This window comes from Melospiza melodia, chromosome 2 (genome assembly GCF_035770615.1).
Source record: "Melospiza melodia melodia isolate bMelMel2 chromosome 2, bMelMel2.pri, whole genome shotgun sequence".
NCBI lineage: Eukaryota > Metazoa > Chordata > Aves > Passeriformes > Passerellidae > Melospiza > Melospiza melodia.
The window spans coordinates 11,400,675-11,418,028 of NC_086195.1; the positions used below are offsets into that span (position 1 = coordinate 11,400,675).

The following is a 17,354-nucleotide window of genomic DNA, read 5'->3' on the forward strand; positions in this document are numbered from 1 at the left end:
AGGGAAAAAAAAAAAAAAAAAGACTGCATAGATTTAAAGATCCTGTTATATATAGAAGCCAGCATGCCCAGAGTGTCAAATATGCAGGCTGTATTTTATGTATTTTATAAAGTCAGAAAATATTTTAATTCTCAGTCTCAAACCTTGAAGTCCCATCAAGAATTTGTCACTCTTCACCTGTTTCAGTTTGTCAGTTTATTTTTTAGCAATTTTAATGCAAGATATTTCAGTTGCTGACTTGAACAATTTGTTCCATACCTCAACACCCATTTTGTGTAAGAAAATCATAAAAGTTAGGAACCTGAAAATTGGATTTTTCTTTTGAGCAGCTGCCGTCCGCAAATGTGGAAAGATTGTTAAAAGTGAATAGCATCACTTTCTAACAAACTCTAGGTAGGTTGCATGATTGTATCTCATTACTCATCATCATGCATTACTGTGCTATCACCAAGCATCATTATGCTGGCCTTTAAGAAAGGAAGAAAAAGAAACGCTGTTTTGGGGTTTAAAGATGTGTTTGTACAATTATACATGTTAGTGGTCCTTAATTTTTAACCTACTCATGAGAAGTTTCATTTATAATTAAGCAAAATTTCTGTATTGAAATGTGTTCTGTGGTGTTCTGTAGAATGAATTGTTTGTACCTTTACAGAGCACTAGAAAAGTGTTGGGAGAGACAAATTGTATGCAAAAGGTTTTGTTTATTAAAAACCTCACAACTTTTAGTTTAACTTACTCCCTAATTCATTGTGCTTGTACTTTTGGTGACCTAATGGGGATTGGATAGATTTCTGTTTCATTTATTTTGAAAGTAGTTTAATTATAACTCTCATTTCTGTATTACCCATTTTTATATAGCACATTTGTTTCCGTGTGCTGACATTCCAAATCAGAGGCATCTGGTCTGTTGCATCTGCTGTGTCTCCACCAGGGTGCCACTATTAATGAGTTTTTATTCCTATGGCTGTTGTAGCAGTAACTTCTAATAGTTTCCACTTAGTTTTCTGTTGAGGATCGTTTTAAAACATTAAATACTTGGCTGAATTCATAAAAGTTTTTAAAATGCTCTCCAGCTATTAATTTCTTCTGATTTTGGTTTTTTGGGGGGTTGTCCATTTGTTTTAGATCATCCAGCTAATACTTTAAAGCTATTCAATTTTAAATTTTCCCAAAAATCATACTTAGTGATCTTTTCATTTGTATTCTTCAAAGCACTGCTCTTCCTAGCATAAATAGCTATATTTTTATTAATCCACAAAAACAACTTGCATGATCAGTTTATCCAATCACAGAATATTTTTCTGAATATGATAACACTTGAAGTGGAGCTCAGGTATTGTTGTTTATTTTCATGCTACAAGATCACAGGAAGAATTGGAAATTATGTGTTTTAGTAGCTACTTTTATCCAGGTTTCCATTGGGGTTTGGTATATATATTATAGGTATCATGTGAAATGTGTATTTGAAAAATCTTTAAGATTGTACAAACTGGTAAAACTAGGCCAATAAACATTGTAACAATTTTTTAATTGTAATTGGTAAAATTCTACCAAATAAAATAGGACACTGCTTGGGTAAAGTTGTCAGACACTTTGTATTAAACCAAGGAAAAAATATATTTATTTGAGAAATCCTGATTTTTCTAAGAGTAAGAAAAAAATCTGTTTTATGACTATGTATTATTGTCTTATGAAAGGTCTAAGAATCTTCAGATCTGTATATAGTTTAAGAGTTTAAGAGTGTCCTTCTTGAACTTTTAAAAATACACTCCTGTGCATCCAGAAGAAAATAATTTTATTCACATGAAATGGTAGAGGGAAGGCTGTCCACATAATCCATACAGGGATGAGATATTATATCCCCAAGAGAACAGCAGAACTAACAAGACTCACTTTAAAGAGGCATTTCTAGTTTTCCTGAATGTCCAGTTCAGGAATTGCAGATGTGTCTTGGGGGTAAATCCTTCTGTGAGCCCTTGGGAGCAGATCAGCTCCATTTCCTCATTTTGGTACTGAGCAAATCCTTTCTGAGCTGTCCCTACCTAGTGCTTCATTTCTTACTCTATGAAACCTATAACAACAGCTTTCTTCAGCAGTGGTAAAACCACAGCATTTACTGTCCAGTTGGAGACTCAGGCTGGATCAGATAAATCACTCTTTTTGTGTAGTCCAGTATAAAATTATATTTAGGAAACTTTAGGGAAGAGAGTCACTCTTGGCATAAGACCTTAGAATGATTTAATTTGCTTTTCCTCTTCTAAACATTTTCTAGGTAGGGAAGGAGAAAGAAAGGGAAGGCAGAGAATTATCTGAGCCTGTTGTGTGTGTTTTAGTATTCTTCTGCAACATCCATTTGGCAATACGTGCGATACAGATGCTCTTCGACTGCACTGGGACTGCTTTTCCTATTGTGAAATTCATGGCCCTCATTAACTTGTCTTCTTATAAAATGGAGTTTGGAAGGCACATAGATATCTAGAGATAGTAATGGCATCAGTAGATTTTATTTCTCTTACTAAGGAGAGACTTCTAATTAGAAATTTCTTCTTTGCTTAATTATGCAAGCTGCTGCTTTAACTGCATGTCTCTGCAATTCAATCAGTCTACAAGTGAAAAAATACCATCCAAGCTTTTGGGTATGACTTTAGAAAGCCCATTATAATAGATTTTCAAAGACCTGATACAGAAAAAGCAAGAATTAAGTTAAAAGCAAGAATTTCACAGGGTGTAGCTAGATGTGTGTCTTGAAAATTACCCTTTTTTTCCTAAAGAGTTTGTAACTGAAAAAAATGAAACTCTGTGGAACTTTTCGTTTGCTTTTTATAGTACATGCTGTAGTCACTGGAAGCTATATTCTTATGCCCTTTTGTTAATCTCATTAAACAGAAAATGGTATTAGGTCTTTATTTGTAACCTTCAACTTGGTGGAAATCGTGCAAGTGTAGTCTGAAGTTGGAGGGTCAAATTTAAGATCAGACTCACAGATCTTTTCTATCCAGAACAGTCAGTGAATAACAGCTTTTTAAAGTCAACTATGATTATTTAGAACAAAAACATTTTAAGGAGAGGAGACTTTTGAGACAGTAAAATACTCCAGACACTTTATCAACAGGCAGGTGAGAATGCCAAGAGATTATCTAACCAGTGACTCTGTAACTGGCCTCAAAAATAGAAATCCTTCTCTGGCCTTTGTTGCCAATTTGATACCTGTTAAAGTGTGCCTACTGACTGTCTGATGGCACACTGCTCTGTTCTGACGACTAAAATTTGTATGTAGAATAAAACTAATATATATAGTTTCTAGTTATGTATTAAGTATTGCTGCTTCTGACTCCTAAGACAGGGAAATCTAATGAGTATCTTTTCTGGAAACTCCACAATAGGTAGCTGAAGTGTTTGAATTTGGTCAGTCTTCTAAAGACAAACTTGGATGCTTCTGATCTGAGAAATGATTGTACCAATTCCTTGTTTGCTCTTCCTTAATCCTTTGAAATAAATCAAATATGTGCATAAGTCTTATATGCCTTATTTTCCTTGAGTTTTCATTTTATCTAAAGCTATTGTATTTTAGTTTTTATTGTCTTCTAAATACCACAAAGCTCATTTTTTCCCCATGAGAAACTTTAAATCCACTTCTTACTATCTAGTCAGATTGTCTGGGCTTTATATATTGGTTTGAGTAGCATATAAATAATTGTGAGTGTTAATTATTTTTCAGACAGGTAAAGACTGAAGACAGAAAAAAGTGACTTTAACAGTCCTACAATGGCTTTTAACCAATAGATAACAATGAAACTGTCATTAAATATTAAAAAAATAAACACAATTTATTAGACTTCATGAGCTGATAGGAAAAGCCTGCCTAATCTGGCAAGAATGTAAGCCCTTATATCTTCTTTTTAAATTAACAGTAAAATATAAGATGATATACAAAAATAGTGCCCTGCTATATAGTTTTATAGAGGAGAATAACTTATTCTGCATAATTTGACATGCTAAAAATGTAGAGTGATTGCTACTTTGTATTTAGTTTTACAGTTCTTTAAAAATTTTTTATTGCAAATTATACTTGGTATTTTTAAATTAATAACAACAGTATTTAGAAGGTCTAGGCCAAATTCTTTGTATTATTTGAAACAGCAAACAATCTTTTTGCTTTAAGTCAAGTTTGCACCAAAAATGTCCATATATGTGGTCTTCTCAAAGTCTCTTTGTGCTTTTTTCTTTATTTTATTTTTGAATTTGTGTTCAACTAGGCAATACTACAGGATCTGGAGCAAAGACGTCCCCAGCTGGATGAACTCATAACTGCAGCACAAAATCTAAAAAACAAGACAAGCAATCAAGAGGCCCGGACAATAATTACTGACCGCAGTAAGTAGAGATTCTGTTATCACATGGCATTTCAGCAAACATGGGAAATGTTGTCCTGTCTGATAAGCATAGCATTCTGCAGATACTTTATGCCTTTCCTAGGAGAAGGAGAGTTCCAACAGGTGACAGTTCTCATATGACTTTTCCAAACTGTATAGAAGAAATGTCAGTGATCCCATATTTCAGATTTTTCACTGCAACTTCATATTTTTTGTCTTCATAGTGAAATGACATTGTACAAAAGTGTAGAATGCGAGCACTGAAAATAAAGAACTGAATTTATTCTTGCACAAGGAGAAAAAAGAAAGAATTCACAGAGTATAGCCACAGGCTTGTAAGAAGCTTTCAGTTCCATCCCCCGTGGTACAGCTGCAGGCTCCTCTTTCATCTCCCCTCAGCTGACGCACGAGTCTGATGATGCTCTGCATTACTCTGTATTATTCCTTCAGCTCTGTTTTCCCTTTCCAAATTTAACCAACTAGCTGTGCCTAAGGTGGAAAAATCAGTAGATGAAATTTTAGTAGAAGCCATTAGAAGACATGGTGTTGTCACCCTTGAAAGCTTGCATGTCCTATACCCCTCACTATAGGATGAAACATGCTCTCAAGGTTATTTTATAGAAGCAGCCCTTTTGATGGACAGCTGTATATCTTCAGTTATTATCTCAAGTTCTCAGGGCTTGAAACTAAGAAAAAATGGATTTTTTTTATGGTCCTCAAGGTCTGCTATGGAGCTTAGAGAAGACCAAGGCAAAGTGCTTTGCATGTGGACAGAGACAACTCATTTTAGGTAGATGCAAACTGTTCTGTACATCCTGGCCTGGAGACCAGGGCTTGCTCCCTGCCACTGATGACTGAGGGTGTAAATGTAGGCTAAATTTTTCTATCACTATAATTACAAACCTAATATATCTACATAATTATTATCTGTTTCTTTTTATTCCATCAGGTACATACATTCCATACTATGTTCAAATCAAAATGCATGTTTGGACCACATTGTTGCTAGTCACACATATAAATGCTATTTAGAGTATATCTTATGTGCAGTAACATTCTTAAACTGCTATTGAAATATGCTACATAGAAAAGGAGAAGCTTTATGATTAAAATTTTGAGAAGAAAGGGATAGTGCTTGTATACTAGGTAAGAACCCGCTCCTGGTGGACATGCAAATTAACTTAAGAATCACCTACTCTTTTGAATTCTCATTAATTGTGTACATTTACTTTAACTTCATAGTGCTTATTCAAAACCCACACATGCAGTACTCCCATCAGTATTTTGTAGTATGTTTGAATTTTTAATTGTGAAACAAGTCTTCTGAAGTTAGGAATTTTAGACTTAAAAAAATGCAAGCTTAATTCCTATATATCCTCATGTGAATTGTATGCACGACTGAATTTTGTTCTGTTGGAAAATTGCACTTCACTTTAAGTGAAGTTGCCGATTAAGAGAGATTAAATGCTCCTTTCCCATACAGCAAAGGAGAGCAGCTATCAGACTGTAAATCATGAAGGAGTATATTGTAGCTCAACTGCATTACAGATTGTGTTAGTGGCTGGTAGTGTGGTAAATACATTTTATATTATGATTTCTTAGTTTTTATCTATAAGAATTCCAAAATTATCCATTATTTTTTAACTTTAAGTACCAAAAATTAGTTTTACTGTGATTTAGGAATTAATTTCTTGTGCTGAAGTTGTCAATATCCTTGTCTACAAAAGTGCAACTTCAGATGCAGTAGATGCAGGTCATGTCCATTTATATACTTTCAAGCACACCTTGCAGTATGATCAGAGCCATTTTTGGTGCAGTTTTCTGAGGCAGCAGACTAGATCCATAAAGGTTTTTCATGTATATTTAGTTTATATCTGGGCAATTACAGTAATACTCAGCACTACTTAGGGGGTATTTATTGCTTTTGGATAGTAAGGAGATCATGATATTTCTGGGGGACACAAAGATGCTAGGAATTTACAATATGACGAACCAGGTATTTCTGAATATTTGCAAATATAGCATACTCTCATCTAGAGTACTTCTCCTAAAGAACAACAGTAATTTTTATATTTTCAATTGCTTGATTTTTTTTTTCACCTTGTGTGTCATATGAAGAAGATGGAGATTGCTCTGTTTGGGTTGAATTAGGCCTGCTGGATACCTGTATAGACAGGATACACTTGTTCTGGCTGCAGCTACCTCTGTAGTTACCCCTTCACAGTGCTATCCTATCCTGAAATAGGGAGCCCCCTTATTCCCAACCCAGCTGAGTGGCTCTAGTTCTGTGCTGTCACCTACTGCACTCCTGTCCTGTACTGCAGGTGTTTTGCTTTGTCCTCCAGCACAAACTGAGTTCAGCCTGCTGCACCCAGTGTATTGTCCCCAAATCCATTCCTGGGAATCTTGTTCACAGCCAGAACTGAACCCTGTATTGGAGAATCTGCTCCACTTGCTAAGGTTTGTGTGTATTCCTTGAAGCCATAGAGAGTGTCCACTCCCTCATACCTGTGCCTTGCACCAAGTTCTGCTGCAAATCCTCCCTTTCTACCTCATCCACTGACTTTTTCCTATTTCCTGAGTTTTTCTACCTCCTCAAAAATACAAATATGTTGCCATGGTTATGTTTGAGCAGTTATATGGGTACACATTTAATCTATTCTGTTTCATGACCTGTGTATTGACACATTGGTGCTCCCCTGCAGCAGCTATGTACCACCCTCACCATTCTATAATGTCACACTGCCAGGGGCCAACAGTATCAAATCCCACCAGGAAGGAAAGGGAGAGATGGGATGCAATGCTCTGGTCTTCATGTAGGAGTTGATTGACTTGACTTTATCCAGGGCACTCCCTGGGCTGAAGCACAGCATCTCATATTTTGGGAACAACAAGATGAGATGAGCTAATTTGAATGAATAGGTTGTTCAATCACCTGGCCATTATCACTGAAGATATATATTATAAATACTAAATTAGGCTCAGGTACTCTACAAGACTAGAGTTAGCTGCATTGTTCATCACAGGATGGGTTGTTGTGTCATCAACTGAAAATAAACCCTGAAGGCTCTGGCTTCTGCGCTTACATTGCTAACACTTCTTGAAGAAATATGTATGTTATGTTTATTAAAGTTCAACTTTGAAATATATTTAGAAACCTTATTTCATTTTTAAAGTACTTATGAAAAAAAAAAAAAACAAGGTAAAGATGTTATAGAAAATTTTAAAAAGTCAAAAGATGATTGTTAAATTCCAAAAGAAGTCTATAATCGTGAGATTATTCTCAACAGAGTTGTCATAGTATTGCATAGATTCAGTCTTTCTCATGAAGTAAAAACAGCAGTGAAAGATAAGCTCATACAATTGATTATTTCCTTTGAACATTTTTCCTCCGCCCTTCATTATCTGTATGAAACTGCTGGATCTATTCTACATGCAAAGACTTTGGCTCTATAAAGTAAAGCTTGTGTTATATTTACATAATGTTATATTTAAATCTCTGTGTATTCTATTTAAATCATAGTTTGTTTACAACTTACACACTCAAGAATATGTAGGAATAATAATTACATTCAGTCTTGAGGAAGAGTTGTGGGAAAAAGCAACATACCTCTCTGCTCTTTTAGTGCAGAAGCATTCTGTTCTAACAGAACCATATGCTGTACAATTACATTTTTTTCTCTCTATAATGCATCACAGCTCCAAAACTCTTTGCTTTACTGCTGCTGAAAATGTTGCTTCTTTAAAATGAATGGGTTTATAAGTAATTTTGAATTTTAAAAAGTAATTAAACTTTAAAAAATCCTTATTTTCCATCAGACCTCATGTATGAATACATAAAGTTGGTAAGAAGTCAATATAGAAACACTGGGAGATAATAAATTTACACTCTTACAATCAGAAATACCAAAGCAATTAAAAAGACTATGTTAGATCTTGCTAGATTCTGGAAATATAAGAAATTTTAAATAGCAAGCCTTCCTGCTGCTGTGTTCACACACATGCAAGAGGTAACAGTGCATAAACCTTCTGTGTTTTTACTTTGTTAATAATTTACATCCCAATTTTGCAATTTTTCTGGTTGTGTATGTGATCAAGGAGGTATGGAAATTCATATTTATAAAACAGTATGAATAAATAATCCCTTAGTGGCAAAGCAATCTCCCTTTCTAGATTATAAACCAAAGTAAAACATATTTCTTTAGCAATTTTGTGAAATTTATTGTACTCTCAAAATATCACTTGAGAGGTTAATTAATTCTTATTACATTAAATTCATAAATATTTGCAATAAATACAAGCATTATAATGAAGACTATTTTGATAAAGAATTATGCTTTGGGACAAAATGGTTCCTTTTGAATTTTTTTTGACAGTTTTAGAAAATAAGTTCACAAGTATATGAATAATTTATAGACAATGTCTTTAGAAGAGGTATTTTGGTTTTGTCGTTTGTTGTTTGTTTGTGGTTGATTTTTGTTGTTGGTTGGTTTTGATATTTTTGAAGAAAACCTATATGCTATAATTGGTAGTTAGGAGAGCTGCATTTGAGCTAAACTGGAGAGAGTCTGAATGTCTCTGTGTCACAACATAAAAATGCCTTTATTTAGTAGTTTGCTGTATTTGACAGTTTTACGGCAAAATCATCAACTTGTCATCACTTCCACAACAGAATATATAGAAATTCCACAGTGAATTACAACTGCACTGTTGTTCTCTACTTCTTAATAAAATAGCCATTTCCACTGTACTGCCATCCATGTGATTTTCTCTTAGAGCTATTGAATACAAATGATGAGTTTACCCCTTGAAATTCATACAATCTGGGATTTGCCATCCAGTAGTAAACCCCCTAGCTGCCAAGACCAAAAAGGAAAAGTGTAAGAGAAAACTGTATTTCTATACAATTTTCCAGTCATCTTGTTGGTATTTTTAAGCTGAATTACTGAATAAACCTCAGCTGTATGTTCTCTGAATTCCACATATTTGAAGAACATTTCAAGAATTTGAATTTCCTATGTCATATACATGCAGTTTATTAATCATCCTGATCTACCAGTTTAGAGCTGACAACTTGTTTTTCCCACAAGAACTTTATGCCATAGAAGCAATCAAGGGAGAAACAGTAGTTTTTTTAACAAAATGTCAATAACAAGATAAAACTAGAGCTCTGAAAGGGGTGGAATTATTCTGAGAAGCATATAGAATTTGAAACCTGTTCCTTGGTGCATGTTTGCTGCTGTAGACCTGTAAGAAAGTCATGGGACATTTTAAGAAGGAGTAGGAAGTTATTTTGGAACACTAGGGAGAGTTGCCCTTTAAGAATGGGTGATAATATGCCCCAGAAACATCTGAATGATTGGGGAACTCCAGTTATATATAAAACTTCTCAGGCTATATATACTAGAATGTGCTTCAGTGGACAAAGGGCAAGATCTTAGCTGCCTGCTTCAGGTGTTGTAGCCCTCCTAAAAAGGCTTTGAGACTAAGGGTGACTATTCTTCACTTCTGGTTATATTCTTCAGCAGAAATGGTGCAGAGTTTTTGGTAGCCTCGGAGGTCATAAGTCTATTAGGTGATATCATTGCTGGTGGCTTGCTCTCACATCTCAATGCTGTAAAGATTACAAAACTTCATGTTGTTGGTAATTGCTGTGGAACTGGCTAGTTCTAGGCCAGATATTTCTGAATAGGTAAGAACACAGATAAGAACAGAATAGATAATCATAACACTGCAAGAAATCAGTCTGTGTTGGAAGACAGGCACCCTGGATTGCTGTGATGTATAGAGGCACTTAATTATGTCCAAATTATGTCTTAGTAAAAGTTTGTCTTCTGTCGTACAAAAGCAGAATGGTTGATCAACTCTCTCTTGAGAAAATTATGAACTCACAAAGTGAGTTCTTACCCAACTGTGAACATGTGAACAGTAAAGATAAAGTCCAGTGAGGAGTGTAAGGCTGTGCTACAGGAGGAGACCTTTCAGTAAAAGTGGTATTAAATACTTTTCTTAAAAGCCTTTAAATAATTTTAGCTTGGCCCAAAAAAGTGAAAATAAACAAACAAAAGCCATGAACAAACCACCCAGAATAAGGACAGTGTGATTTGGTAGGGAGATGTTTCATGTTAACAGCCTGCACTTTATGATGTAGTCATGGGTACATGAAGTTAACTGGTTGAAAGACTTGGGATATACCCTCATCTGACAGAAGAACATTTTTAATGTCTAACATGAGGTTAAACATTATGGCTATGATTTGATACAGGAATGATTTGGTACAGCACTGGAGGGGAGCTGCTGTTTGAGGCTGCTTTGTATCTTGTGTTTAACCTTTGTCAGGATAATATTCTGCAATTCACTCTGCTGTTCTTCAAATGTTTGGAGACTGAGTTGATAAAATTGATTTTAAACATATAAATCTTCAGCCCTCCACCCCCAACCTTCAACCTATCCAGCCACCAATTAGTTGAAACTCTGGCCCAGAACCACGAGCAGACATGAAATGACAAAATCTTGTCAGCAGGAAAATCCTTTCCCCAGATACTGCAGTCTGTTCCCCTACTATGGTAAGTGCTGTTCACTTTTGTCAGGGTCATCTTTTCCTTCTTGTATGGTCCAGAGGAGTCATATTTTATCAGATTGGTTTCATATAACTACCTGCCTCTGTTCCCTAGAGTCTTTGTGAAAAATCTCCATTCATATACCCATTTAATGGAGACTTCTCTTTTTTTAGTTTAGCAAGAGTAGCACCTCAGTAGCTTCAGAAAGAAACAAATTTACTTGCAAAAGTGTTATAAGCAAAAATGTAAAGGGAAGATAAGAAACTGCCACACAGGATGAGATGGCAGATCCTACTCATGTAGGTCTCTGAAATTGTTAGCACCATGTACTTCTGAAAAATGTTGAAGGATTCAATAAGTATGGAAATCTGATATAAACTGAGATTGCTTCTCAGGATACAAAGTCTTTCACATCTAAATTAAAGAAGTTAATTTTTTTAAACATTTAATTGACAAAAACTGCCAAGAGTATGTGGTTCTTTGGGAAAGCAATCACTGAGTTATTTTAGAGATTTCAACATATTTAACAGTATCTAATATGAGCCTTCCTATTTACAGCATTGCAGAAAAAAATCTGGTTTTGATTACATTTCAAAATTGAATTAATTCTCATTTTTGCAAATGTTAATTAACATTTATATAAAATACTTTAAAAATTGAAAATAATAAATGCTAAAGAGGTTTTACTACATCTTGTCAGAAGAAGTAGAAGAATGTTCCATTGACTTGTGTAGTGGCCAGATAATCAAAAAGGAATGTTTTCTCTTATTGAAACTGGAAAGACTCTGTCAGTTTGCAATGTTAAAAGGAGTAATGTCAATAATTGCCATCAGCAGTGAAGATGCTGTGCTCTGGGAGCTCCCCATGCATGGTGACTTTTGTGAGTGAAGTCACAGGTGGAAAGTGATGGAAGTGCTTCATCCTCGAAAGCAAAGTCAGGGAACAAGTATTCCTGCTTTCCTGTAGCTGGAACAGGGCCTGGCACCCAAGTGCAGATAGAGACATGTGGACTAGGGAATAATTTAGTTGGGATTGTAATTTTAATCAGTAAAATCCAGGCAAAGTAAGGATAAAAAAAAAAAATCCAGGATAACCTAAGAATCCGTTATACACACAGTGAAAAGTCAAGACCTTATTGGCAAGTGGACTACCAAAACAAAGTAGGAATTGTCAATTCTTTTCCTGCAATATATTTTTTGTTTGTTTTTGCCCTTAGATGTCAATGAATCACTAGAAGTTAGAATGACCTCAATTTAATTCCAGATCTGCTACTTTTATATCTCTATAATTTCAGAAAATTCTTTTAATTTCATGTGTTCAAATTTTTGTCGAGTTAAGGTGAACTAACATCTCTTATCCCAGCCTTTCTCTGCCATACCTCTTCAGAAGACTAGATTTTTCTACCTGTTTTGTTTGAATCTAACAAACCTAAGTGTTTGCTGTTTTGGCCACTGTTTTAAGGCACTACTGTGTTAGAAATAGTAGCTTGCACAGAACATTTTAAATTTAACTATAAGCAAACATGTAAACAGTAAAAATATCAATTTTATTTTTATTTTATTCATGATGATACAAACAGATGAGCTATGCTTGTGTAACAAGACATTAGTCAAAATGACAATAAATGGAAATAAAAATAAATTATTCAGAAATAAAGTTTTGAGAAGTTGTTCAAATTATTTGTTCAGTGACAGATGGATGGGCAATATTTAATATCCACAGTTATTTTAAATACTGCATCAGAACAGTATATATTCATTTATACAAGACCATAATATTCTGCAGTAATTAAAGGGCAAACAGGAAACAGAGGTCCTGCTCAGCAGAGATTACAAGCTAAATTTAGATGCCATATAATCAGCCATATCAGGAAAATGCAGGTTTTGGTGTACACTGTGTCCCATCTCTTTTCCTAAAATGGATGAAATACACAAAGAACATATATTGGAACATACAGTTCTCAGAAAACTTAGTTAAGCATCCTGGAGTATGTTTGGCCTAAGGATTTTCATTTGGCTATCCTCGATACATTTATCATAATTTTAGTTTGGCTTGAGTCAAGAATAAACTGCAGACAAAACCAGTGTTTTACACAGCCCCAAAGCTCCTTTGCAAGTCCAACCTGAGTAAATACTGGCTTAGTGTGTGTGAGAGAGGTCCTAAGACTTTGGTGAGTGGTTGCACCAGCTGGTGATTTGATTCTGTTATGTATACAAACCATCACTATGGTTGCTTATGAAATGCTGTAGATAAACCCAAGAATTTAATTATATTACTGGCTTCAGGACCAAATGGTGACTCTGAGGCTTTTCAGTCGATGTTTGGTGGATAACAGTGTTTCAGCCCTTATCAGACCAAAAAGGGGGGGCAAGGAGAAAAAACAAAACAGTTCTGGAGATTTGCTGCTTCTATTTCATCTTTCTTATCAGCAAGTCTATTCCATGGCAGGTGAGAGAATGACTCGACAGAGGACAATCCCTGGTTGAGTAACAGCAAGGAGGGTGGATAATGAGTACTCTGATATGTGGTGAGAAAGTGGTGGCATTTGGGCTTGGTGAAACTGAGAGCTTAAAAGGGAATATTTAGGAAAAAGATCTATTTTGTTATATTTTAATTTGATGGGAGCTTGTGTACAGTCGAGCGAACGCCTATGCTATGGAAATTTTTGCTGGAAGTGTCAGACTGTGTTTATGTCTGCTTCACCATCTTAAGTTTAGAAATGAGTGCTGGATTTCAGAGCAAGGGATGTAATAATTTTGCAGAATATTCATTACAGTCTCTCTGAATTCCTGTACTTTTGACACTTGGCACTCTTCACAGCAGCATAATATTAGGATGGCAAAAGTAATGGTTTCATCTGTTTGTTGGATCGTTTTCTTTGCTCCATTCTATGTAGTTTCCTGAAAATGCAGAATAGAACAGAACAGACTATTTCAGTTGGAAAGGACCTATAGTGACCATCCAGCCCTTCTGCTTGACCACTTCAGAGCTGATCAAATCTTAAAGCACATTTTAAGGGTATTTTCCAGATGCTCACAGACAAGGGGCATTCACCAGCTCTTCAGGAAGCCTCTCACTATCTATTCTTCCTCTCAGTAAACAAATGCTTTCTAATGTCCAATCCAGACCCGTGCAGTGTGTTAGGTTCCAAATTTGCTGAGTTTGAGCCATATCAGAATAGTGACTTTGAAGTGTTTATCTAAAGTGGATTAAGCTCAGCCCACAGAGTGTCTCACCGATGTTTTGTTCTCTGTTGGAGTACCATAGACAACATAAACAAAGTGCTGATGTCTTATTAAAAGAAAACAAAACACTCCAGAACAAACACAACACCTCAGAAAAAAGAAACTAAATAGTTAAAGGCAAGTTATTATGTCTTTTCTTTTCTCAAGATTGGTGTAATTGATACTTTTTTCCCTTTATTAGTTAAAATATTACACAAAGATTACAGATATTATACATTTTTGATTTTTTTTTTACTACTGTTTATGTATCTATTTAGTTATTAAGGAACAAATAAGTGTAGTATCATACCAGGCTCCATAGATTAAGACCCAGTTTATGTGACCTTGAGAACTAGTTCTTTAAATTCAGAATAGGAAAATAAAAAATGTTACCTGTTTTTTTTTTCTGGCACGCTCCTATGCTTGCAGAGTTGTGCTCCTTTTAAGTTCATTTTTATGATGGGACCCTCATTTCCTAATCAACAATTAATTAAAAAAATAGGAGCATTGTAATTGACAGAGAATGCTCAAAATATTTGAATGTTATGGAATTTTCAGAAGAAATATCTCTTTCTCCTGCTGTGTATGTTACTTCCTTAGTTGACTCTGTTGGATATTTACTTTGAAGTACATTGGCCATTTTAAGTGTGAAATTTAACTACTTGTCTGCTTTCTACTTTAACAAAGTTGAAATTAAGAATTTCAAGTGTTAGGAAGCTGAGATTGGCTTTCTTTGCATAAAGTAAATTATGGACTAACCAGTATCAGACTGACAGCACTTTGTGGAGTACTTAAAAAATTGGTGCAATTGTGGGAGGGAAGAGAGAATGGGACAGTTCCAAGAAATGTGGAAATGTCAATCTGAAGAAAAAGCAGGGGCCCAAGCACTCTTTGGAAATAGTTCAAAATTGGTACAATTTATCTAAAAGACTGTGATTGTAAATCCAAAAGGGAAAAAAAAACTGTAGATTTTTTAAAATTTTCAGTCTTTTCATATCTCACGTTTTTCTTCTCTCAAGAAGATTATTGTAAGAGAATTCTTTACCCAAATCACCAGGACAATTAATAATCTATTGTGTAAACTTGATTTTCTTTTGAGTCTATAAGTTTCTGTCTGTGCTGGAATTTATAGTCAGCTGTCCCTGAAAATATATCATGGGTGAAGCTGTATATCTGGTATTTCACTGCACCATTAAGGGCTGCATCCAGCTGTGGGGTCCCAGTTCAAGACACATGGACTTGTTGAAGCAGGTGCAGAGGAGGCCATGAGGGCTGGAGCCCCTCTCTAGGAAAACAGTCTGAGAGCTGGGGTTGGTCATCCTGGAGAAGAGAAGGCTCCTGGGACACCTCGCTGCCACCTTTGGTTCTGGAGATGGACTTTTTGTAAGGGCAGTAGTGATAATAATAACAATTATTGAGCATTGAGAAGGGCTTTAAACTGAAAGAGGGCAGGTTTAGATTGAATATTAGGAAGAAATTCTTTACTGTGAGGGAGGTGGGGCAGTGGAACTGGTTGTCCAGAGAAATTACAGATTTCTGCCCCATTCCTGGTAGTGTTCAAGGCTAGACTGGGTGGGTCTTTGAGCAATCTGGAAGGTTCCCTGCCCATAACAGGGGATTGGAGCTAGGTGATCTTTAAAGGTCTTCGCCAACTCAGACCGTTCTGAATCTGTGATTAAAAAACTGGTAATTTGTAAATAAAATAAATTTATAGTTTTCAATTTCTCTCGTGAAATAAAGAAATTGTTTACTCAGTTCAGATGTACTGTTAGCTCAGTACAAAATACCTGAAATTTATGCTCGAAGCTGAATATAGAAATATTTTCAAAGTGCTATTATTTCTTCCCTTTCAAATAAGTTCTTGCTCATTTGGAAGTTTTCTTTGCTTTGAAAGGAAATATAAAAGTCAAAGCTGGTGTGTTTTTGATTTGGCACACTGTTTTTTTCCTCCTGATGTATGCATGGCTTTTTTTGGATACTGAGCTAAGCTCAGTGCCATTACCTGCACCCAATTTTCTGTCACTGTTGTGTAGTAGTGGAGCTCTGGAGTTGTCTCCCAGTTGACCCTGGTGAGAGTTGTGTTCTGTGGAGGTGGAGTGATTTGGTAGTGTCAGAAGAGGCACAGGAGAAGATCCACAATAGTCTGTGCTTGTTTGGGGGATTTTTGGTGGAAAAAAATAGAAATATAAACAGTCTGCAAAACTTTGCTTCAGTATCTTGGAGCCTGATAGCTGAATTATTACATCAATTTTAATTTGCTATTTTCATCCTCTCAACATCTCCCAAAGTCTTGCTCCTACACTTAGAGCTGGATCTCTTAAATCAAAGCCAAAGCAAATCAGTGCACAGAATAACAAATGCAGATATATTTGGAAAGCAAGTCTCAGCCCAAACGCAGTGGGAGGTAGTAGGCTGATGACATTAGGAATATGCAGTGTAAATATGAATGTATGATAGCTACACAAAGTTATGTGGTACTAAGAATTCACAATTTCACTGCCTATATGCCTCATTAGGTAGGTAATGAATTTCACACATTTCAGGACTTAAACTACCCAACCTACCATTATGTTTTTGCATCAGTAAGTTTAGGAAAGCACTAGTATATGAAAGCTGATGTACTTTAATAATGCTAATAGCATTCTTGATTATGTTCAGCGAAAGTAAAATACAATATCACTAATTTAATATCCCATTTTAAATACAGGCACAGACATTTCTTCTGAAATAAATGTTTTGTAGACAGGTTGATTATTACAAAAGCAATCATCCATGAACACAAATTAGATACATAACCATAAATTATTTTCCTTTTAATATCTTGAGTAACCAATATCCTAGAAAAAAACCCAAACAAACAGACATTTGGGCAAAGATAAATACTAAAGTACTTAGTTGCCTCTAATTATAACTTGCAATGAAAGAAAAAATACAGAAATTAATTCTTTTTTCCTATTCATTTCTTTGAAAACTTTTCGAAACATTTTAAACAGAAACAATTGGATTACCTAATATTCACTCATCTAGATTAATCTACTAATCAGAATCTACTAATCAGATTAGTATTAATCCTTTGGCTTTAGTTTGGGTACTTCCCATCAGTCTAAGTATCATTTCTAAATCTAATGTAAGTCTTCATAATTATATTATGAATATTTAAGAAAGCTAAATCCAATAATGCAGTACATATTTTCTAC

General features: G+C 35.1%; 1 protein-coding gene across 12 annotated transcripts in view; it reads left to right on the top strand.

Annotated features, from left to right (window-relative positions):
• The window catches only part of DMD (dystrophin), a 1,043,904-nt gene that overhangs the window by 748,064 nt on the left and 278,486 nt on the right, over positions 1-17,354 (top strand). For all 12 annotated transcript variants that reach the window (XM_063182212.1, XM_063182260.1, XM_063182196.1 and 9 more), the window contains one exon: positions 4,257-4,374. In XM_063182212.1, coding sequence (XP_063038282.1) covers positions 4,257-4,374 — 118 coding nt within the window. The remainder of the gene's footprint in view (positions 1-4,256; positions 4,375-17,354) is intronic.